The sequence below is a fragment of the Ammospiza nelsoni genome, chromosome 1 (genome assembly GCF_027579445.1).
Source record: "Ammospiza nelsoni isolate bAmmNel1 chromosome 1, bAmmNel1.pri, whole genome shotgun sequence".
Classification (NCBI taxonomy): domain Eukaryota; kingdom Metazoa; phylum Chordata; class Aves; order Passeriformes; family Passerellidae; genus Ammospiza; species Ammospiza nelsoni.
The window spans coordinates 82453577-82477594 of record NC_080633.1 but is presented as its reverse complement, the minus strand read 5'-3'; the positions used below and the strand labels follow the sequence as shown (position 1 = coordinate 82477594).

Genomic DNA, 24018 nt, shown 5'->3' with positions numbered 1-24018 from the left:
AAGTCTCTTGGATGTTTTTAATCTACTCAAAATGCAATTCTATCATCAGAATAAATTTTTAAAAGACAACAAATCCTGGGAAAATACACAAAACCATCTAATTAGAAAAAGGTAATAAATTATCCTTTCTTTAGCATTGAATTACTGCCAGTCTAACAAACAGACCACAGTTTATGACAAACCTCATAATTAGGCCTCTCTGAAATTAAGACATGTAAAAAGTGGTTTCATAGTAAAAAGAAAAAAAAAATTGCTCTTTGCCTACCTACCTGTATTCAGATATAATAAAAATCCCCTACATGTTTTCCTACATGTTTCTCTTAATATACTGGGTACCAATAAAGCACTTCTACTCATTCAAATCATCCCACTGTAAATTCAAAGCCTGCCAGCTGCTAGGCTGCTGCTGTGCCGAGATCACTGCTAATCAGTATCACCTCAGCACTTTCCTGCTGCTTCCATGCATCCACTGATTGGCTCCTAATGTATTTAGACGTGAAACTTAGCTTTTTCTCTGCTACACAGAACATGGCACACTAGAGTCCTGGGCTCATAGCTATGGTTCCTATGCTCTCTGATGATAAAAAAAAAAACAAAACAAAACACTCTAAACCTGCAACAACACTCTACATCTGCACCAACCTTGCCTCAAGAAGCTTAAATTCTAGATGATAACTGTGAAAAAGTTGAATTATATATATTTCTGATTGATAAATTGTGTGGATTTCAGCACACACAAGAAACAGAGACAAAAACAGTCTGGTGACTACTCATGTTAGGGGTAGAGCTTATAGACATACACAGATGCTTTATGGGCATTTATAGAGCATTAGTGTTAGGACAGGTGGAAATAGCTTCAAGTTTTGCCAGAGGAGGTTTACATTGGATATTAGGAAAAATTTCTGCACTGAAAGGGTTATCAGGTACTGGAACACAGTGGCCAGAGTAGTGTGAGTCACCATCCCTGCAGGCATTTAAAACACACATAGATGAGGCACTGGGGAACATGGTTCAATGGAGGAGCTGCCAGAGCTGGGTTAATGGTTGGACCTAATAACCTTAGAGGTACTTCCAAACTGAAATGATTTTATGATTCTATGACATAGAGACATCTGTGGCACATGGCCATAGATATCTGATGAAGAGAAAGCTGAAAATTGCTCACCACGCTGCAGCCAGGACAGTCAGGGCCATTCTCACAAGTCCGGCGCCGTGCCTGGATCCCTCCTCCACACTGAGCCGTGCAGCGCTCCCATGGCCCCCAGCCTGTCCAAAACACATGAAGGGGGCACAACAAATGCTCATTGCAGTACCTGTGAGAGGAGAAATAAGGAGGCAAAGAATCTATTTATTATCAGGACAAGACCTCCCCCAAAACCTCCCTCATTTGCATAATTTAGACAGATATTTGTACAGGGAAATATTTTATACAAAGGGCTTCTCCCTACTCATTAAGCACCTCACTAACAGTTGTAACACTGCACAGAGTGTCTAAACCTTTGAGTGGGTTTTTTTTGGGTTGCCATTGTGTGGGTGAAACATTTGTTTGCTTTATTCAGTGACTTTAAACATTCCATGCGATGCAGCCACGCGATTGTACTGTGGTCACATAAGCAAGATTGCAAACTACTTTATTAAAACCAGTTGTGGCTATGCCTCCATGGCAGTCAACCAAACAGAAGGCAAACATTCATGCAGGCAGTCATTTATCAGTCTCCAGCTAAGAATTGATTAGGATCTATCTCTCTCATCTTCAGATAGCTACACTTGCTTTTCATAGCATTTTTGCTTCTATGGACAATATAAGAGCTACAACATTGATTCTAGGCATAAAGAACTGCACTTGTTGATAATGGTACTCCTTTATCTTTTAAAGGCTGTTTTTAGCTATTATAATCTTTGAAAGATTTTCCTGTAGGCTGCAAACTGATTCAGAGACCTAGTACATTCTTGAGGGAAGCACTATTGAGTTGTCATTTTTGTACCAATACATTCAGAAGGAATATGGGAAGGTCCAGCTTCAGCTGAGATTTTTTCCATTTTGGTAGAAGCCTTAGATTGCTGATTTTTTGAGTGTGCCATCCAATAATTAAAGCCATAGCACGTGCTGCTTTTTAAGGAAGCTCTACACAGGTCCAAAGGATTTGGGCCATCAGCCAGTGTGACTAGGGCTCTCTAAGAGACCAAACTCTTACTTAGATAAAGCAAACACACAGCATAGTTAGGAAACAGACAACTCTAAAGAAATTCCCTGATATTTTATGGATGCATATGGGTAGCTCTTGTTACAATACTGACTGTCCTGAATGAACAAATCAATCTGATACAGTATTTCCTCAGTTTTTACACCATTTATCCAAAATCCAATGTCTTATTGCCCTTCTAACAAGTTTTCATCTCTTAGCACTCTTCTGTAGTCAAAACTGACTCTAATACTCCAGGTATTAATTTTCTACAAAAAGAGAAATGACAGTATGAACAGTTGTCATTTGCAACAAGAATAACAACAACAGGTTTTTTGCTAGTATTCAGAAAGCCCCAATATCTGCAAGCTCTAATTCTTCATTATTCTTCATTATAAGGAATTTGAACATTTGGAACTCTGTGGAGGGCAAAAAAATAATGTTGGTGGTGTAAGTAACATACAAAAGTAGATTTATTGCATATGCTGAAGCCTAAAATTCAAACTTTGTCCCTAGGTCTGGGCAACTCCATCAAAATCTAAAGATTGGGAGTGAGGTTAATAGGGGAGTGACATTTAGTTTTCTGCCTCTGTAGAGTTAAGAAAATTATTCACAGCTTATACTGACCTTTCCTCTGGACACCAAGGAAAAAATGCCCAAACCCTCAATATTTATGAATCTAGTGTCAGAATTCTTCAGTGCATAATTTGGGTAAACACATTACAGTTGACATTATATTAAAGATACATAGGAATGTTCTGTGCCTGAATATTCTTCTCATAGAACTCCAACTGCACACTTTCTTTGTCACATGCAGGCATTTATGTGAATGTGTGTGATAGTTTCTTCTAGATAATTTGTTGAGAATGTATGGTCAATAAAATATAGATGTAACATCAGCATTTATTTAGTCAAATTAGTACAAACTTTGCATAATTTCAGTTCTTAATGAAGATGTGTTAAGTTAATTTGGGAGATACAGTGAGGCTGAAGCAAATCTGCCATGAAGTTGAAAATTACCTATATTCAGGCATGAAGGAGTAAAATTATGGAACTTGTCTTGCCTTAAAATAAAGGCAGCTACAGTTTAGCTATCTAAAAATGAAGTAGTCATCTAACTTGAGCAACAGCTTATGGAAAGAAACAGCCCAGTAAAAAATATGATTTATGTCACCCTAAAGCAAAGGTCATTTAAATACACCCCTCAATGTACAGATTGATTTTCTTGGACTATAAATGCTGCATGGGAGACACATCTAAGCAGCCATTAAAGGCAATGGAAATCTTGTCAATACAAACTAGGGAGACTAGAATGATTGCTTTGAGAAGTTAAGGAATGTAGGACAGAAGGACACAAATTACTGTTCTCCACAGCCTGTATTGACTAAATTCCTACAGACCACAGTGGAAGTTCAGACACCTGACTCACACATAAACATTCACTCTCATGAACCCCTGAAGGTAGGTATGACAGATCTCACTTTGAGGACAGTCATGCCACTATGCAGTGGCTCTTCAAGTGCCTATGTGCCTCACCTCCCACTCTCTCACTTCAGCAGGAGACAGAAAAGAAACCTAATAACAGTGACCCTTCACAGAAAGCACTTCAAAGGGCTGGCAATTCTGTTATCCAACACTAATTAAAAATGCAGCTGAAAAGATGTCCTAAAATCTCTATGCAAACTGCTTCAATTTAGAAAACAGTTTTGGTTTTTGTTTGCTTTTTTTTTTTTTTAATAGTCAACACTGTCAATTTTTCCTTTTTTTTTTTTTTTCAGGAAGAAAAAAAAAAAAAATAAAAAAGAGAACAAACCAAAAACCAACACAGCATATAAGTAGAATCTTGTTTTTATTTCAACCAGCCAGCCTCTGAAAACATCAGGTATGTTTTCACAGCTAGAAACATCCTTGCAATTGATCTTTGAGAACTGTGCTACAGCATGGGGCTTTGAGCCAAGTTTCATTATATCTGTTCTTGGCTGCATTTCAAGTCACTCAGCAACCCTTTTTCCCTTTTGCTCTTTCTTCCCCTCTTAATTTTGTTCTCAGGACCCACAGGGCTAACGTTTTATAGTAATTCAACAAAACATGCAATGCAAGAAACTTGAATCTGTGAAAGCACTGCCCTCTCCCCTAACCTAACTGCAGGAAGGTCAGAATGGAGAACAGCCTAGAGAAATGTGGGTTTTGTACAGTGACCCTTCACATTTCCCTTGAAGTGAGCCCAAGTTCAAATGCCCTAATAAAGGAATTGTCATACTGGGGGAAGGGTGAACCTCCTCTGTCCAGTTGTGTCCAGAGCTATTAGTGCCTACAGCAAATTTTACAGCTACAACTTCATTGCAACTAACATTACTTTTCTTATTTCTATAAAGATCTCAGCCTTTAGTAAGACATCAATTTATTCAATTATTTCAGTGCTGCTATCCAGCACTGAGTATATGGGCTAACTGCATGACAGTTACAAGTATGCCCTTTTTATTCCACAGAGAGATGTTATTTAAACAAATATTTTGTAATCTTGAACTATGCTGTACTACTACCATGTGTTTAAGAAAAACAAACTAAGCTTCATCCTTGTGCAATGTACTGTTCTGTGGTGGCTAGTTGTGATTACCAGTTGGTGATTTACTGGGATGCACAGACTATACCGAGGCTGATGGGAATGCCAGATTCCTTTAACTGAAGGCAGGCACATGACATACACATGCCCTACTGGATTGAGATTGTTACACTGACAGAAACACCTATCCAAGAGACTGTGGAAGGTGGCATGTGGTCCCAGGGGCTTCTGTGGAAGAGAGGGAGCAGAGAAAGCAAGGAGGGTGGGAAAAGACATTTCCCAGAAGACAAGACATCCATGGGAGTGTAAGCAAGCCTAAAGCCTTGTGGTGTTAAAGCTGCTCTGCTGAAGGGGATTGGGCTTGTTCACACTGCTCAGAAACAAGCAGTGCTATACAGGGCAGGCACTTGACTCTCAGCAGCTCCTCTTTCTCATGGAAACAAGCCCAAAAGCTAAATGTTTGCTCAGAGCCATGTACAAAATAATGCAACAATATGTCCTGCTTCTAATTGTTTTATACACGCCAAAATATCCAGGGCTTTCAAACATTTACTCCTTGTCTGCAGCCAATTTACTTTTCTAATTGCCATGTTTTTTTCCTATTCTTTCCTGTGTAATAAAAGATAAGCGCATCCGCTGAAAGCAAGGAATTCACATTTTAATGTCCCTTATTTCTGCAGAAAGAGGAGGGGGACCAGTGGACTTAATGAGGCCATATCTCCAGCATCTTCCACAGAAAGGCCAAACATTCTCACCCCATGATAATGTCAAGAAAGGATATTACAGACTCTATAAACTAAGATCTAGAGAATTTCCAGCAGCTTCAGTGAATATTTCTTATACAGGAAAAATCAGAAAAATTAAGCCCCTAAGGAATTGATCAAGATGTCTTCCATCTGGAGTCTTAACTACAAAATTATTCTTTTATTAGCAAATTTTGTTACAATGTTATTTTTACTCCCTCTCCATATTCTGTCTACATGCACATCAGCTGCACTTTTGACCTACTTTTACAAGGGGACTTTGCTTTGTAATACAAGTATTTGCTGTTATCTCTCAACTGCTTTCCCCCCTTCTCATGCACCCCTTTAGCAGCAGAGCATGAAACAGTTTAACCTACCTTCAATGCTTTAAATTGGCAAATATTGCCATTGATTTCAAGGGAATGGCCAGCGAGCACAGAGCTGCCTGATACATTAGCCATGATAGGATCATGGCTTTCATGAGCTAAAACAAATATATCCTAGACAAACATTTAGCTCTTAACACATGAACAAATACTCTCAAGCTGAATATGGATCCAGATCTGAAAGTAAATTTACCTCAGATATATGCTGCCTTTTTTGTGTTTGCTTTCTATGGAGTTATGTACTGGATTTCTACTGAAATCACTGTTTGTTGAAAAGCTGTTTCAAAGTTTGGCACATTGATGGCTGTGGAAACTGAATCCTATATTTATACCCCTGAACATGTGAAGGTGATTAGAGTACGCACATTTACAAAGACAAATGCACTCAATGTAAACCAACTAATTCAAATTTTTTAACTAATACAAAATATATTTTCATTTTACATATGAGCTAGGTCATCAAAAAAGTAAACTATTAGGCTATTTATAAACAGTTGATTTAAATAAGAAAATCTGAGAAGTTGCTTCTTGGCACTTTGGATACAAAAACAGTAAATGTTTCTCAGGAGTTACTGCACATGTAATGTTTGTTCAGCCTGCCTAAATGTTATGGGCTCAAAGGAACTGCTTCCATTTGGTGCTGATGTAACTCAATGAGAGTGAAAGAGTGAAATAATACTACTGTAAATTCTGGTACTCCAGTGCCCTCACAGCTCAAAACTCTCCACAAGCTGGCAGAGCCATGAGGACACTCATAAAACTCTAATGGCCCCAACCAGCTTCCCCTGGGTCCTCCACCCACAGCAATGAGCCGAGGAGCTCTATTTAACCCGATCCTAACCCTGGCCTGTGGTTTAGCTTCCTACCTGGACTTCAGACTTCTCTCGTTGTCATGTGTCACTAGGCTCTAGACTCTTGGTTGGGTCTGGTCACAATCTCCAGGCTTGCCCTGCTCCCCTCCTGCAGGTGATGGGATGGGCCCTGGCTGGCGAATATCCCAGGACCTTCTGCTTTTTACAGCTCTGAAAAGATTTCTCCAAGTACTTGGCTTAACACTGACAAAAATCCTGGCAAATAACTGAGACCTCATTCCTCTAGCTGCTTTACAAATTTTTTGACAAAATTTCCTAACTTACCACACCCTCTGGAAAAAAATGAAAGGCACTTAAAAATAATTAAAAGTATCAGGACATATCATGGATAATAAACAAAACAAAGGAGGAGGCAGGAAGGTTAAGTGTGAGCAAGCTGTGAGTGAGAAAAGTGAAGGGTTTTTGGGAGTGAAGGGTGTTTCAAAGAGACAGGAAACAGTGACAGAAGAACTCCGAGAGGAAAAGGCATCCTGCAGTAAACTCACATTCATCCCAGGTTGCTGCGGAACTGGACAGAGATAGAAAGGACAAATAAGCTGCAGGCTACCAAAGCAAAGCAACATAAGCTCACTGCTCTTTCAGAACTTTGCATACCAAAATTCAATCCTTCTGGACTGCTGTTATTTCAACTCATCATAAGTCACTTTCCACTTTGCAACTGCTTTTACAGTGCACCCATTGTCATAATGCTCATATAATTAAGAAAGTATTTCTCAAGATTTTCTTTATTACTTATCAAACTTTATTCTATGTTAAACTAAAATGAACAATTACTATAACCATCTACAGTCCATCACCCCAAAGTCTCTCCAGACTGAACTATTTTTTTTTTTCTATGTTTAATCTTGTGTCCTGCCCTGGATTGACCTCTCAAAATCAATAACTGTTATTCATGCTGGGACAGAGCTAAATAACAGCAGATACAATCTATGTTTGATGGTGATGGCTTTCTGGTTGGGCAACCTATTTTCAGAAAGCAATTTACAAAAGAACAAAATCCTCTCCTCCAGAATGAAATGGTAAATATTCATGGCCTTGAAACAGTGAGAAACGTTCACACATTCTGTGATACTGATCCTTTACATCTAGGAGTTAGAAAGACCAGGTCCCTGCTGATCCATTAATACGTGAATATGTGATACAACCTTGCTTCAATGAATCTCTTAATCTGAAGAAATGCTAGAGTTGGTGTTTAATTAAATGCCTCACTGAAACTCTTCATAAAGGTTACTGACTTTAGTTTACATCCAGCAGCAATACAGGATACTACATCATCCATAAAGAAACACTGAAGTAAGCTCTAAGTGCATATTGGAAGGAAACATATCTGCATACATCTCTTGGAATGGATGACTACAGCACTCCAGATTTTCACACCAATGCTAGTCTTCTGCTATCCAGCTTTCTGGTATTCCTCTGGAAACAACATAATGCATGCAAGAGTTGCAGTTTATCTGAATATATTCTAGCTTGATTTAAAGAAATATTTAATTCCTGTTAAAACCGCAAACACAAAAATTAGAGATGCATGTAGAGTCCACATAAATTAGAAATGTAATTAGGGTGCATGTAAAATAGAATTAAAGACCTGAACTTGACATTCTGAGCTAGTGAAAAAATACTTAGTCTGGTGCCAAAAAAGTACATGGTGAAATCAAAATCTGAGCTAACTTGATCTGCTCAGGGGTTAAAAAATATATACAAACAATTAAAAACCCACCAAGCTTGAAACCTTTCTAAAGATATTTGAGTTCAAGGTGTATTATATTTATAGAAAACAAAGCCCTTGAAACCTCCTTCTATGTTATAGAAATGCTTAATTTATTTACAACAGAAAATATGAACTCACAGCATCAGAAACATAGTGCTGTGACCTTATTATGTTTTGTTCTGAATCCAGGTCTTGAGGCTGGATAAGTTACAATTCAAACACAGTGCAATCAATTTTCAAGGAGAATCAGTTTTCAGGGTCTCAAGGGCCAGCAGCACGTTGCTTCAGCCCAATTGTCTGGCACTACCAGGAGCTCTCAGGTGGCTCAGGAGGAATGAAGTGAAGCAAAAGATGAAAGATCTGCTGCAGACCCACAGGCTCGTTAATGGGAATACTGCACTGTACAGCAGTGAAGTTAAAGAGAGAGTGAAAGGAAAGGGAAGGGAAAACCAAGGCAAATAAAGGAGAAAATGTCCTGTGGAATTCAACTGCACAGAAGAAATTAAAACAGACAATAGAAAAAAAGATAGCTCACCTCTCCTCACGATTCTGTCCCACACAGACGCGTCCTCCATGCCGAGGGGTTGGATTGCTGCAGGAACGCTGACGAACTTGAAAGCCTATTCCACAAGTGGTGCTACAAGGTGACCAAGAAGTCCATGGTGTCCAGCCTCCATTTCTGGTAGAATAAAAAGCTCAGGCTCTGTCATCTGTTATACATAGCGAATGGCTGATTAGGTGCGACTGACAGCAGAATCTGGCCTACTAATATTTCTGTAGAAGTCATTATTATTGCATCGTGTTCCATTTCTTCAAGAATACCGAACCAAAATAAAGGTGCTATGATATTCCATATTGCATGCTTTGCAATAAATTTGCTTATGCTGTTAGCAATAGCTAAAATTACCTCCTTACACAAGAATTACAAAGAAATGAAGATATTTAGCTGCTTTTGGTCACTTTGTTCTGGTGGACCAATGTTCTGAAGCTGACTTTAAATTACATATCACTTCACTTTCAGGGAGATTAAAATGTCAAATTTTGCTGCCTTGTCTGAAAAGAAAGTGACTAAAGCCTGGAGGAAAAGGAGGTTCAGAGGACGCTGTATATATATATGTATATATGTATATATGACACTCTACAGCTACCTGAATGGAGACTGTAATGAGGTGGGGGTTGGTTTCTTCTCCCAGGCATTGATCTCTTGATTTTAACAAGGGACAGAATGAGAGGAAATGGCACCACGTTGTGTCAGGAGAGATTTACATTGGATATGAGGAAAAATGCCTTCACCAAAAGGGTTGTCAAGCATTGGAGCACATTGTCCAGGGAAGTAGTGGAGTCACCATCCCTGGAGGTATTAAAAGACTTGCAAAGGTTGTACTTGTGGATATGGTTTAGTGGTGGACTAGGAAGTGCTTATTAACGGTTAGACTCAATCTGAAGTGTCTCTTCCAGTCTAAATGACTCTATGACATTAAAATGCAAAAAGCATTAAAATGCATTAGTTCTCAATTTCAATGAGTTCTAATTTTCAGTTCATTCTCAATTTCAATTTCAGGTTATTCTGATTAGATGTTAATACCTTGCCTGCAATTTAACAAAAAAGCTAAGAGAGTTCACACACTTGTATGTACCTTATATATGTGAAATTTTGGAAAGGGCTCCCATGTGCCTCCTCCCTTCCCCCCACCAAAAAAAAAAAAATCCTAGAAAAAATATCACAGACCAAAAATCTGAAAAGGAATTCCATATCCCGTACTAGGCGAAAAAAAATTAATAATGCACTTCAGCTTTATCCAAAGCTTTAAATGGCTAGTTTTTTTCAGTTTTTGTACTGGTAGAACACAAACAAATAAAGAAAAATAAAACGAAACTATATTGATCTTTTGATGCTTCATCATAAAAGCAAAAGTTAAAACATTGCCTTACTAATATAGCAATTTTAACATAAGTAAGGCATTAAAACAGTAGTGTAATAATGCCAAAGGTAGAATGCAAATGCAGTCCCAAATCACATTCCAAATTCCCTTCTAAACCTGACAGCTGTTGTTCCATTGCTCAGTATCTCACAGCATGTTTATCTTTTCTATCATTCTCCTGACCTGACGCTATATACTATTAGATTTTTAGTGATTCTCCTAAAATAGACTATTTTTGCTTACACAGCTTGCAGTTACCTTGTGCAGAAATGCAACCAGTTTTATTCACTATCATGAAGTGATTGTGATGTTGAAAAAAAACCAGAAAGAATCACTGAAAATTAGCAGAATGGACCAGTACATGTTTCATCCTGCAATTAAAGTATGTATAATAAATGTGTAATACTATTTAAACATGAACTTCTGATGCAATTCCAAATATGTAATGTTCTGAGTCTCTTTGAAATTATCTGCTCTCACTGATTTGCTTTGGGAGTGCTCAGGTTCCTGAGGAAGACAAAACAGTGGCTAAAGAGTTCTATACAGACTGATAATAGAACTTGCTATCATGATACAACTGAAAGATACAATGAAAACATTTTTCATTTCTCTGGGCAGAATGGGGGACTACAATGGTAATATGAGACCTCCAAAAAAGAAAGGCATTCTAACTTCCAGAAAAGCAACTTCTTTGAGAAAAAGATCATACTTTGGATATTATCTAACATTGATTTTTTTTTTCTTTCCGAGCTTTTGTTAAAATTATCTGAGGACAACATTATTTGGTACACAGCATTTGAAATGAACCCTGTGCTCTCTGACTCATTCTCTCTCCTACAAAGTCTGAGAGAGACTTTCTAATCTCCCATTTGCCCTTTCATGCACAGAATCAGTAGATTTAAGGGTAGACTGTACTCTGATTAAGTTAAAAAATTTTAAACCACAAATGATAGAACGTGAAATTGTCTTGCATACCTGGAACAGTTGGCAATCTCCATGGTTGGCCCTTCACACAGCCATCCTCCACACTGAGGAGCAGGACTGTCACACACGCGCGTCCTGCACAGGCAGGAGCCAACGCTGGCCCCGTCAGTGTGGGTGCAAGGCTTCCACTGTGACCATGTCCCAAAGTGTCCATCCACTGTCAGATTCCTCATCTAGAAACAAACACAACAGAAAAGCTTATCTGAGGCTTGGCAGTTCCTTTATTCTGCTGTGCATGAAGGTTTAGCCTTCAGCCACCAAAAATAGCAATCTCCTCTGGAGAGATACACCTATACACCTTCCATACAGCAACCTCCCCTCATAATTCCTATAGCTGCATAATTTCCACAACTTCTGACCAATCTGAGGCACTGGATAGCCTCAGGAGTAGCAATAACAGAAATCACAACTGTTGCCTTTCACAACTATGCTTGCATACCTCTTGATTGCCTTCTGTCATCCCTACTTCCTGAAATTTTCCAGTGAAAATGGAACCTGGAGACTAACTGTAAAAACCAAGGTCAAAAGGAAGAGTCAGCAGAGGATAAGGAGAAATGAAGAAGAAATTCTCTATGAGGATGATGAGACACTGGAACAGGTTTCCCATGAGAAACTGTGGATGCCCAATCCATGGAAGTGTTCAAGGCCAGGTCAGATGGGGCTTTGAGCAACATGGTCTAGTGGAAGGTGTCCCTGCCCTTGGCAAGGGGGATTCAAACTAAATTATCTTTCAGTTTCCTTCCAATGAAACAATTCTAAACACAGATGCTGAAGGGTAACAATACTGGGATGATCAAACTGAAATCTCCATGATGAGTATCTTTGTTTTGAAAACAGATTTTTTTTTCCATCCTTTTCATAAGGATGAAAAGTGGTTTTAAATATGACAGTCTCTAAATGTTATATGAAATTCTATGTATAGATCCTAGAAACATCTCCAAAAATCAGCACCTAACCCTACATGATGAAATAGGTTGCTCCCACAAAATTCAATTCTCAAACCCTTTGGCTGGAAGGTTCAGACCATTCTCATCTTGACTGGAATGTTTCCATCAAGCAGCTGTAACACATTCAATATGAAATCTTCATTGCCCAGATGAAAAAAAAATTAGCTAGAAAATGAGTTTTTCTAAAGAAAATGGGTCAGGATGTGCTAAAATCAGCTCCCAGACAAGGCAGATTTTCATAATATTCTTTTAGCAAGGTGTTAATCTTGACAAATCTGTGATTCAAAATTGAAATTATGGCCAGTTTTAACTTAAATATTAATGAATTTGCCCTTTGTTTGCTTCATGCTAACTTTGAGTCAAAACAACAGCACAAAAAAGTGCAAGCAGCATTTAAATTCACTTTTAGAATAAATATGTATCACTTGTAGTCATGCATTTTTCATATGCTGTGCGAGAACATAACACTTTAATATTTGCTTACATACTGAAACAGGAATTACAGTTGTAGATTGTCATAACTGATCTGAAATGGTATCTTCCTTTACTATTTTTAGTATTTTAGCAGTGGTGAGAGAAGTGTACATTGCACAAATACTTTGAAGATACAAGATATCCAATTAGAACATAAAGCATGTTTACACTGACACTCTGGATGTTGGCTGCTTCTTTCCACTGTGGCAAAGGTACCATATTTTCACTACTAATTACAATTCCCACATATATTTTTCACAATATTCCCTTGTGCAAGAACAGCTATGTGTATATTCTGTCAGCTGCAACTGACATAACCATAATTAATAATTTCAAAATTAGCTGACAGCTATTTATTGAAAATAACTCACCAACCTTTGCTCATGTAGAGTTTACATGGATGGGTTTTGTAAGACAACAAGAAATACTTCCTTTAAGTGACAAGCAGAGTCATTCTCTCTTACACTGCTGGTCTAAGAAATATTTATAGTCCATAAACTACCAATTCTATGTCCCCCATCTAATTATGTCAAAGATGTGAAAATGCCTTTGCTGTTTTCTGTTTCTGTGTTGCATCAAAACATCTCTATTGTTGCACCTACAGTTTTAAACTAAAGCCTGTCTGTGGTTACACAAGCTAACAGCTGTCTGTGTTTACCATAATACATATTAAGTGGCAGAGAAGTATACATAAATCATAGCTTAAAGCTTGAACTCAGAAAGAAAAATTGATGACACATTCTCTCTCTTCATTATTTTTCCTTGGTCATGAAAAGATCATCCCACTGGGGTCTCTGCTGTTCCCCATGACTCACCTGCTCTGTCTCTCTGTGAATATCTCCCTTTCAGAAGTGATATCAAACAATTTCATCATACGACTGCAGGAAAGCAAAATGTACCGATGAGGGGCCTTTGCAGCCCTCACCAGAACCCATGCCCATTAACTTTTCACCATCTGACACCTCAAGGGCAAAGTCATAGTCAATGACAATCACATCTTGGCATGGCTACACTCTGCTTTCCCTCTCTGCCACCCTGGTTCTGTCACCTTTTCTCTTCTGCAGATAGCTTTGGACCTTTCTTCCTTCTTAATGTCCTCCAAATATCCGCCTTTGCCTGAAGTCTCTCTGCACACACCTCATATTCCTGCTTTGTGCCTCTGCACTCTGAGTAAAGGTCACAGCTTTTAACTCTGTCAAGAGATCTTCGGTTTGAGATTACTTTTGGTAGAATTTAGTGAATCTGTAGAGTTTCCTGAAGCTCCTAATGAATTCAGATCCCATACTACATTTTCCCCAGGAAGAACTGTAAAAATAAAGCCATTTCATGTTGCATACTTTTGTTAAACAAACAAACAAATCAACCCAAAATCCTGAAAACCTTTCTTAATGTTTTATTTACTTTCTTTGTAAAAGCTCATAGATATTTTTAAGTGTTGGATTGCAAGTTGTCCCACTGGAAAATATTTCAAAAAACAATAAACCTTCCTTGCCATAAAAATTATTGGATGAATAATAGGGATAAATGACCAACTGGAAAAAGACCATAGCATTAATTAGTGTCCATATTTATGTTATGCACAATTGCTGTACTCATGACAACTGAAACAATCATCTAAAAATCAAATTGAGAATTAAATCAGAGCAAGATCACCAAAATAACTACATTTTTCAAAACTTATCTTCAAAGTCCAGAGATGGCAGCAAGACACTCATCTATCTCTCCCTTAAACTCTCTCCTCTGTCATGACATGCCTATAAGTACTCAGCAATATGAATAATTCTGTAGGAAATAATTTCTCCAAGGAAACTGATCACACTTTTTATTCTGGACTTAACTATTGTATAAACAGACCTCTCTCTGATCCAATTTTAGAAGAAACTGGTCATTCATTAATCTAAAAAAACCTACAATGTTAAAAAGATACAAGTAATTTTGCTAACAATTAAGATATTGGAAGCAGTTGGGACCAAAAAAGGGAAAATAGGTTTTGAATATTCTGTTATTTTCTACTTGCAACAGTGTCTTGAATATATCTAGCACATGTTAAGGATGCACATAGCTCAGTTGCCTACAAAAATTAAATTAAGTACATCTTGGCTAATATATCCTGTGAGCACAGCATAAAAAAATGCTATAAAAACAAATATTTGAAAGCCTCGCTAAGCAAAATTGTAATTGATTACAGTTTGCCAGAATACTGTGTTACTTCAGAGGAAAGTTTCTGTGAAGTTTTCCAAACTGTTCAACAATGTGTTACTTAGTGTTTAAGGCTTTAAAACAGTAAAGGCGTAAAACCACACTGTTCAATTTAGATAATTCTAAAATCTTCCTTATATGATTCAAGCTCAATCTGCTCAAGGACAAAATTTCTTTGGAGTTTCACCAGGTCTTTGAATCTCAGATCAGCAGGATAAGTCTCACAGCTATGGAAAAATTTCTAAGCAAGACTTTGGTGCTCCCCTGCTTTGACTAGACTGCCATATCCTGTACACATGTCATATAATGGATACTAAATAATTGTTTTTCCAGTTGAATGGAACAGAATGGAATTATGCTTTCTAAATTATTCCTCCCTCCACCCCATCTTGGCCTTGGGTTCTATATCTACAAAAGAAAATAAGGCCTAGTGCCACAATTCAAAGACTGAGCACATGAGCAGGCTGACTGTCCATGCAAATAACAAAATAAGGCATTTCAATAATCATAGTATTTTCCCCAAAGTTTCTTCTGATTTCAGCTCAAATGCTAATGCAGATGAATCCAACACAGCCTTATTTCATTAGTCCTCTCTGTGAGAAGGTGGAAGCAAATGACAGAACATAACACAAACATTTTTTTAAATTTTGAAAAAAAAAAGTTTTAAAAATTGCTATTTAACATCAAACATAGTCAGAACAAAGGTGCACATTCTCAAGGCCCTCAGAATCAGTGTAGTGTGTGTATCTGTGAGGCTGTTGCAACACATGAGGAGAGCACAAGTCAGAGCTGAAATAACTTTATATTGATTTTGAACATCTCTAGTTCACTAGCAAAGCCCAGCTTAGGAGAGAGAAGTGTCATCAAGATGTTAAAGGGAGCTTGCAAACACATGGAAATAAGAATATGAATGCAATGTGAGCCTAAGTTTATAGATGCATGTGTTTCACTGGTGAGTGGGGACAAGATCAAGAAGTCCTTACTAGGAATTAAAGTAGAACTGAGTTGGAATGGCTCCCTCCTTATGGGCAGAAGGACAAAGCAGCAAGGATCTCAAAAAAAAAAAAAAAGAAGCTCAATAGCACAAAACCCCTTTTTTTTCATGCTTTTGAGTGAGGGAAAAGAATGAATATTAAAAAAACCAGAATAAAATTTAAAACAAGAGATACATATCAAGTTCTTTGGTGTTTTTATATTATATTGAATTCATTCAAAATATTTTTTTTAAAGAGAGGTGTTAAGCCACTGTAAATGTGAACCTTGCATTTATAGTAATTATCATCTCTGTTGTTAATGTGTGTGAGCCTTAACTCATGGCAATCAGCTTTCCAATTTGTGGACTTTAGAAGATGTTATTTGGCTTTTTATATTACCAATAATAATCCTAAAAGAAAATATTTTACCATTAGAGATTAAATGTTTTCAAAGGACATAATGGAGAAAAATTCTGCAGGGAAAAATATGTCAATATCACTAATCTTAGAAAACATTAGTTTTAAAGGTGGGAAAATAGACATTACAGATAAAAAACAACCACTCTTTGAAATTACTGTAAATAACTTTATCACAGAAGTAGTTTAATAAGAAATAGAAAAGAAACTAGGTATTCTGCTAAAATCTGATGGGAAAACCAAAGGAAAATGACATTAAATGCAGTTTTCTGAGCTTGAAAAATCAATGCCAGCTCATTTTCATGAAATTCACATAGAATCAAAGGTTTCAAGAGACAAATGAATGCATTTGGACTTACTGGACACACGGTAATGCTTTGCTCCCACTGACTCATGCTCAGACTCTCTTCCAGTGTTGTGCATTTCTTCATCACCATGTCCCAGCCACAATAAGGGTCTTGGGATCCAATGCATGCACTGTGGATGAAAACCAATCAGATAACCAAGGCATTTATTTCATTTGTACTGACCAAAGACTTCTAAATAACTATGCAGCATCTCTTGGTACTTCATAGGAAGATAGTGAAATTCATCCCTGTTGTGATATGGCACAGACAAAATGACAAAAATCAGAGGAAAAATTAATTTGAATTCCTATACACAGCTAGGATTTATTTTAAGTGCATAGCTGAATTTCTGTCTGCATGCATGGTATGCTGTCTTGACTGATTGCTGTACTTAATTACTAGAGAATTACAGAAATTCATACAGAGGGTATATTTTCTGCCCCAAGTAAAAATTTCAAGAGGTTACAGTTCTTAGTCTTTTCTGTTAGTTTTGGAATTGTAGATATCATCTTTTTCAGAAATCAGAGGACAGTGTCTGCTCTCTGAAATCAATTAGAAAACTTTCTGATCTGTTTTCTGCACTTGTATAAAATTTCTGGAAGTTAGTTCAAAGGGGCACTGGTGGCTGCCATCACACCTTTTGCATATCACATGCTGCACTCAACACTCTCTCTTAGGGGCACAAGAGGAGGGAAAGAAATGGGTCTCAGAGAAGGATGGTAGTCCAGTTTAATACAGACTCTGAAACATCCACTGTAGAAAATCAGAAGTTCATTTCTCTAACAAATAGCAGGCTTCTCTTGCTAAGGTCTAGCATCAACATTCCAGGCAATAGGTCTGCAGCTTCATAGCTAAAAATCCGAAAGAGAGGAGGTGGAACACCCATTATAGTGAAGCACAATATAATTGGTTTAACACTTGTAAAAATACCTGTAAATTACACATAAAAAATAATGCATTTAAACATTTTTTCTAGATTGTAAAAAATGTTAGACTGATAATTTTTGTTCAACTCAAATCCATGGGCATTATCCTTCTCTCTTTAATTATCTGTTCCCATCACATCTGTTGACTGAAGGGTCACAGAGATGATTAAACAACAGGAGCACCTCTCCAGTGAGGAGAGGCTGAGAGAGCTGGGAGAGTTGTTTAGCCTAGAGAAGAGAAGGCTCAGAGAGGATCTCATCAATATGTACAAAACCCTAAAGGGAGAACACAAAGAAAAGGATCCAGGGTCTTCAGTGGTACCCAGTGACAGGACCAGAGACAATGGGTACCAACTGAAACACCGGAGCCTTCAACATCAGAAGACACTGTTGCAGAAAGAGTGACTGACCAATGGCACAGATAGCCCAGCGAGCTTCTGGAATCTCCTTCCTTGGAGATATTCCAAAGCCACCCAGACACGTCCCTGGAAAACTGGTTCTAGGAGGCCCAGCAAGCACTGGACCAGATGACCGTCAGAGACCTCTGCCAATTTCAAGTGTTCTGTGATTCTGTCCTAACTAATATATGTGTTTTATTTATATTTCTATTTATCTCTGGCACTCTTCATGTACTTCCATGTTAACACCTGACCAAATGCAGAGTTACTAATTCCCTGGAGTGTTATTCCAAAATACCATAATTATAAATTTCAAAGAATTCACTTCCACATTCCACTTGGCAATGTGGATTACCAGTACCATGTGGGAGCATAGTTCTCATCTGCAAAAGGAGTGCAATCTAAGAGGCATAACAGTCAAAATGGGTATGGATACCCCTAATCAGGATTCCAGCCCAAAGATAAACCTCCTTGTTTAGGGAATTTGCTGTTCAGAAGAGAGTTCCCACTGTTGGCTCCTGCAGCTGTGAGCGCTTAGCGCTTTTGTAACTCAGGCTACACATGTTTCCATTTAACTATCTAGAAAGTGAGAATGAACATTAATGCAAATTATGGGAAGTTTTAAGTGTCTTGGTCTTCCAAAGTTTGCAAGTTGTGATGTACAGTATTCTCCTTCTGAGTATCTGATTAAGCATGTCTTTGATGAGAAAATAATACAAAAATGAATTCAAGGCTGACAATGCACAACTGGCAATGTTAGCAATGGTAACACTGAAATGACAATGTGTGCCTCAAAGCTGAAGTGGTCAATTTTCTAACTTCAAAGTGTTCATATTTATAAACTCAGTTATTATGCTTTAGAAACTTTTTATTAAAAACAAAAATATTTCAAAGTCTTTTGAAATATGCTTTCACTTAGAACCATACTCCCTCTTTAGTGGGAGTAAGCTGATCCTTCTCCCACTCTGGTCTTAGACCCCATATCCTCTTTTGCTTTGGTTTTCACTTTACTACAAATCAAGCAAATCAGAAAGACTTGCAACTTTCATTATAAGTCACTCCGAAGTTTTAAGAAAGGTGCTAGAAGCATATTTTGACTGTCCTTACAATTTTCTGGTATCAGAACAGATCCTAGAAAGAAAAGAAAGTTCTTGTACTGCTATGACAAAGAATGTTTGATCACTCTGTGAACACTGAGTGGGGTTTTTCCAGTAACTGACCAGGTTTGGACCGCACTGCAGCAAGGTACAATGAGGTGAACCTTCTCAGAATTAGTTAAAAAGATCCACTGAGCACATGAAACTTATCATTTTAAGAAGTTAGTAACTCAGCTAACCTCATGCAGATGCAAGAGGAATAACTTCCTCCACAAATTAGAGGCATTACTATTCTTCAGTCATAGTTTTCTTTACGCTACAATACAGAAATTAATCCTCTAAACATATGAACTATTTCAAACAAAGCAACAAGAAATATTTTCAGAGAAATATTCCTCACATGAGAAACTCTAGTTTTGCTGAGATTTTTTTCACTAATGTGCTAATTGTTTGTCCCAGACATTATTATGTTTAAGTCTCATATTATAAATAGTTTGATTTTTTAAATCTTATATCCAGACAGAAAAAAAAAAAAAAAAAACAAACCAAGAAAACTGTAATTCAGTATCATCAACCTCCTTTAGCTCACTGTGTCAGACATATTCAAGAGATGTGGCAGGATCTGACTTAAATAGCTGCCCTGCTCTCAGGTATTGGCACAACAATTCTTCTCTGTTCTCCACCCTGCCTCACATCTCACAGGGTTTTCTTATTTCTTTTTTTTCAGATCACCTATATCTCTGAAAAGCAGATATAAATTCTTTAAAATTTAAAAGAGCGAGGTAATATGAGGGTAAGGTTTTATCTTTACTGCCTAATTATGTCACCTTTTAAAACCATTTTCTTTTCTTTGAGGGATGATTCCTTTGATTTAATGTGTGAGGACAAGCAGCTAATAATTTTTATCTCCTATGCCTAGATAAAACAGAGAAACAGATAAAAAATAAGTTAACAGATAAAAAATCAGATAGAATAAAGCTTGTAAGTATAAAAAAATCAGAACTTCTACCTGAAATGGGAAATTTAAAGGGACTTAATTTGCAGTTATGTGTCCTTAAGAAAATTTCATACTGCTTAAGTCTTTTTTCATGAACCTCTCTCCCAAGACACAGCAGTAAGAGGAACAGCTTCAATGTGTACATGAAATAACAAAAGAAACTATAGAACATGGCTGTCAAATTTATGTCAATTTTTTGTAACTAAGGAATGTCAAAAATCAGATACCACTATAGATCTTTATCTCCTTTTCCTCACAGATCTCTGTCTAAATTAAAGTCATTTTAGGTGCCACTATTGAAAAAATACATAAATTTTAAAGTAGGTATTAGGTATTTCGTTTGACAGGGCCCTTTCAGACTGTCACATGGCAAATAGCAGAGCTGGATAATATATTTTGTCATCTTGTCTCTAGAAGTATACTTTACATCTCAGTTTCAGCAGAGAATGAGTGTTTTGTCTGTTAATCCCAGTCGGCACCAGCTCACATCTCTAAGACTTCACATGATTTGTCCCAGCACTGCTAAAACTGGCACTTTTGTCCAGGAAGGAAATTCAGGAATTAAATTAAACTGTATCATTTGAAGAATCTTGATGCCACTTACCCTATCAAGTTAGCACTCTCTGCAAGAACATTCAACAGCCTTTGGCTTCTCCTGACTGACGCTAATTTTGCTCTGTGTTGTGACTTCACATTTTTTTACCAAATGTAAATGATAGGTAGCAGAGTGTGTCTCCTGCAAGGCACACATTTGGCAGTGGTGCTACACTTTAGCAATGGGATTTGACTGACAACTAACCGTAAGCCACCTCGCTCTAAAGCAAGTCAGTAAAAGTCAGGTTATTCTTCAGCTATTTTAAAATTATCATCAAGTAGGCCAGAAAAATTGTCCTACTTCAGTTATATTTGAGATGATTTATTGAGTCAGAAAATAAGGCAGAATTAAACACAATTCAGAGCAAAATATGTTAAAAATCCAATAGACTTTTAGACTAAAAAGAATTTATGAGTGTTCCAAAGAACAAAAAACCCCTTAAGTTTAAAAACTGTATCATAATATCATTAATTTCAAAGAGATTTTCAATTTCTTTTGAGGGTGGAAATATATTCCCATATGAATATGAAAGTGCTAATCAGGTATCCTCTTGAACTGTAACATTTTATTCATACAATATATATAAATGCAAGAGGTGCATCTTCTGAGACTGTTCAAGAAACATTTTCTGTTACATTCTATACACAGCATTTCAAAGAACTGAGTCTCCTGACCCTTTCAATAATTTCTACTGAAATACCCATGCCTACATAGTCCCCATTACCACCAAATGTGACCTGACACTTTGTATATCAGAAACTGAACCAGGGTCATCATCTTATTTTGCAGAAGACAGATTCATCACTGCAAACTCAAACAGAAAACTGAAGCTATAAGCCTGTCTCATGCTCCAGATGCAGAGTTCTATCCATTGCTGAATGAATACATGAATGTGATACCAGACAAAGGTACCTATCAGTGTTTTCATTACTACTGGTTTTGCAGCTGTATACATATATATGTGTGGGCAATGAAGAACGGGCATCTAAAGACACAGATGAATGATCCAGAAGAAAATAAATGGTAGGGACACAACTTATAAAATCCCAAGTAGCTCAAGCTAAGATGCATGTCAAATATTGAGAATACTGCTTAACTCTCACCTGAACTGGTAAGAAAATCAAATCCTTTAATCATCTCAGACACTCTGAGCAGACTACCATTGCTTCCTCTAATTATAATTTTTGTAGCAAACTCCGAATACATTTAGATACAATTCAATCTTGCAAAATCACTGAAAATAGCGGCCTTCAACCCACAAGGTCCTTCCATCAAATCCAGAATCAGAAATTTGTGTATAAAAGTTGTTTATATTACACAATTCACTGAATGTTGTTGCCTCCAAGTAACTAGATATGGATCAAATGTGAAAGACGATTTTCACAACGTCCTCTCAACACCCTCCCTTCAGATATTTATACCCATCGATAAATCTCCTCTCCGTGTCCTCCTCTCAAGGCTGAAGAGATCCAACTCCCTGTCTCACCTCAGAGAAGAGATGCTTCAGATCCTACTCATCTTCGCTGCCCTCCGCTGCACACACTCCAGGAGCTCCATGTCTGTCCTGTCCTGAGGAGTCCAGAACTGCCCACAGCACTCCTGATGCGGCCTAACCAGACTACAGGGGCAGGATCACCTCCCTTGGCCTGCTGGCACGGCTCTTCCCATGTGCCCTGGCAGGCCAGGAAGGCCAGGATACTACTGGCCTTCCTGGCCCACAGGGCACACGGCTGGCTCATGGATAACTGGTCCAATAGGTCTAGAAGGACCTTCTCCCCAGGGCTGCTTTCCAGCCTGGGATGATTCTTCCCCAGCTGCAGGACCTGCACTTGCCTTTGCTGAATTTCAGAAGGTTCCTCTCCACCCATCTCTCCAGCCTGCCAAGGTCCCTCTGCAGGGCTGCACAGACTTCTGGAGTATCGGCCACTCCTCCAGCTTTGTGTCGTCAGAGAACTTGCTGGGGAGACATCTGTCCCTTCAGCCAAGTCACTGATGAAAGTTAAACAATGCTGGGCCCAGTACTGACCCTTAGGTGACACCAGTAGGCCTCCAACTAGACTGTGACACTGATCACAATCCTCTGAGAGCTGGCATTCAGCCATTTCCCTACCCACCTCACTGTCCACTTGTCCAACCCCCACTTCCTGAACTTGCCCATAAGAACTACAGTTACTAAGAGTAAACACACTGAACTTAGAATTCCTGAATCTTTTGATATTTTAAAGCAACAAAATTAATTACATAATGATATATGAAAACCACAGGACTGTTTTAAATTTTTCTTTCTTAGGTCACTTTTTTGTTTAAAACAATATCCTACTAATAAAATCTGAATTGCAAATATGCAGTCAAGTCTATCTGGTTTACTTACATCTTTGCAAACTAAATGCAAAACACATTTTTTCTCCTTCATAAGGCTACTTCAAGAAATACATTGGGAGGAGGCTGTAAAATTCTTGTTTGACAAAAATATTTGCTTACAACACAATACATACATACATACATACATACATACTTAGATCACACTTTAAAGGGTTGTCACTAAAATTTCAGGGGCAGCAAAATGTCAATGAACAGTTTGTCTCTAATGCATTTTGCAGGACAGATAGACACTTTCTGCAAAAGCTTTCATCTTCACAGATGCAGAAAAGGTCAAGCTATTCCCTCTGCAGTATGGGACTAATATTCTACTACTTTTGAGGGCAAAAAACTTAAAACTGCTTATTTCATAATTCTGCTAACTTTAATAGTGTCTGTAAGTTGACACCTACTGAACATAACTTTTCAGTGTATCTCATACCCCAAAAAAAAGAACTGCCATTTTTAATATGTGCTTATAATCTAGGCTTGCAGACAGGAGTATGGTTTATCCCAGTCTGGGAAATTTATGAGGACTCTGATTCTGGAATATTACTCTGGAATCACTAATTCAGATCAGTCCTCATGTGGTTCTGCCATTATAATGCAGCAGCAGACTTCTCATATTTAAACTGGAATAAAGCCTGCATATTTTGAAATCAGGAAATCCACCTGAATACCCAAAAAGAAATACTTTGGAATGATTATTTCCAAAGAGCAATTTCAATCCCATTTGTTGGCAAGCTCTCCTGGACACATGACCACCTAGCAATGGTTTAGACCACATACTTGTTATTAGCTTGTCAATGTATAGCTACCCTATATCAGTATATAGGAATAATTATTTTACTATTTAATGTTATAGAATGTTTGCTACCAGGAAAACAGGTTCCTGAGTGTGAGGGTACTTCAGAGGATGCAAAAT

The 24018-nt window shown here is 37.7% G+C and overlaps 1 protein-coding gene across 5 annotated transcripts in view; it reads right to left on the bottom strand.

Annotated features, from left to right (window-relative positions):
- Window positions 1-24018, bottom strand: part of SEMA5A (semaphorin 5A) — a 403052-nt gene that overhangs the window by 67281 nt on the left and 311753 nt on the right. For all 5 annotated transcript variants that reach the window (XM_059472240.1, XM_059472411.1, XM_059472324.1 and 2 more), the window contains 4 exons: window positions 16735-16852; window positions 11356-11537; window positions 8994-9137; window positions 1166-1313 (listed from right to left, as the gene is read on the bottom strand). In XM_059472240.1, coding sequence (XP_059328223.1) covers window positions 1166-1313; window positions 8994-9137; window positions 11356-11537; window positions 16735-16852 — 592 coding nt within the window. The remainder of the gene's footprint in view (window positions 1-1165; window positions 1314-8993; window positions 9138-11355; window positions 11538-16734; window positions 16853-24018) is intronic.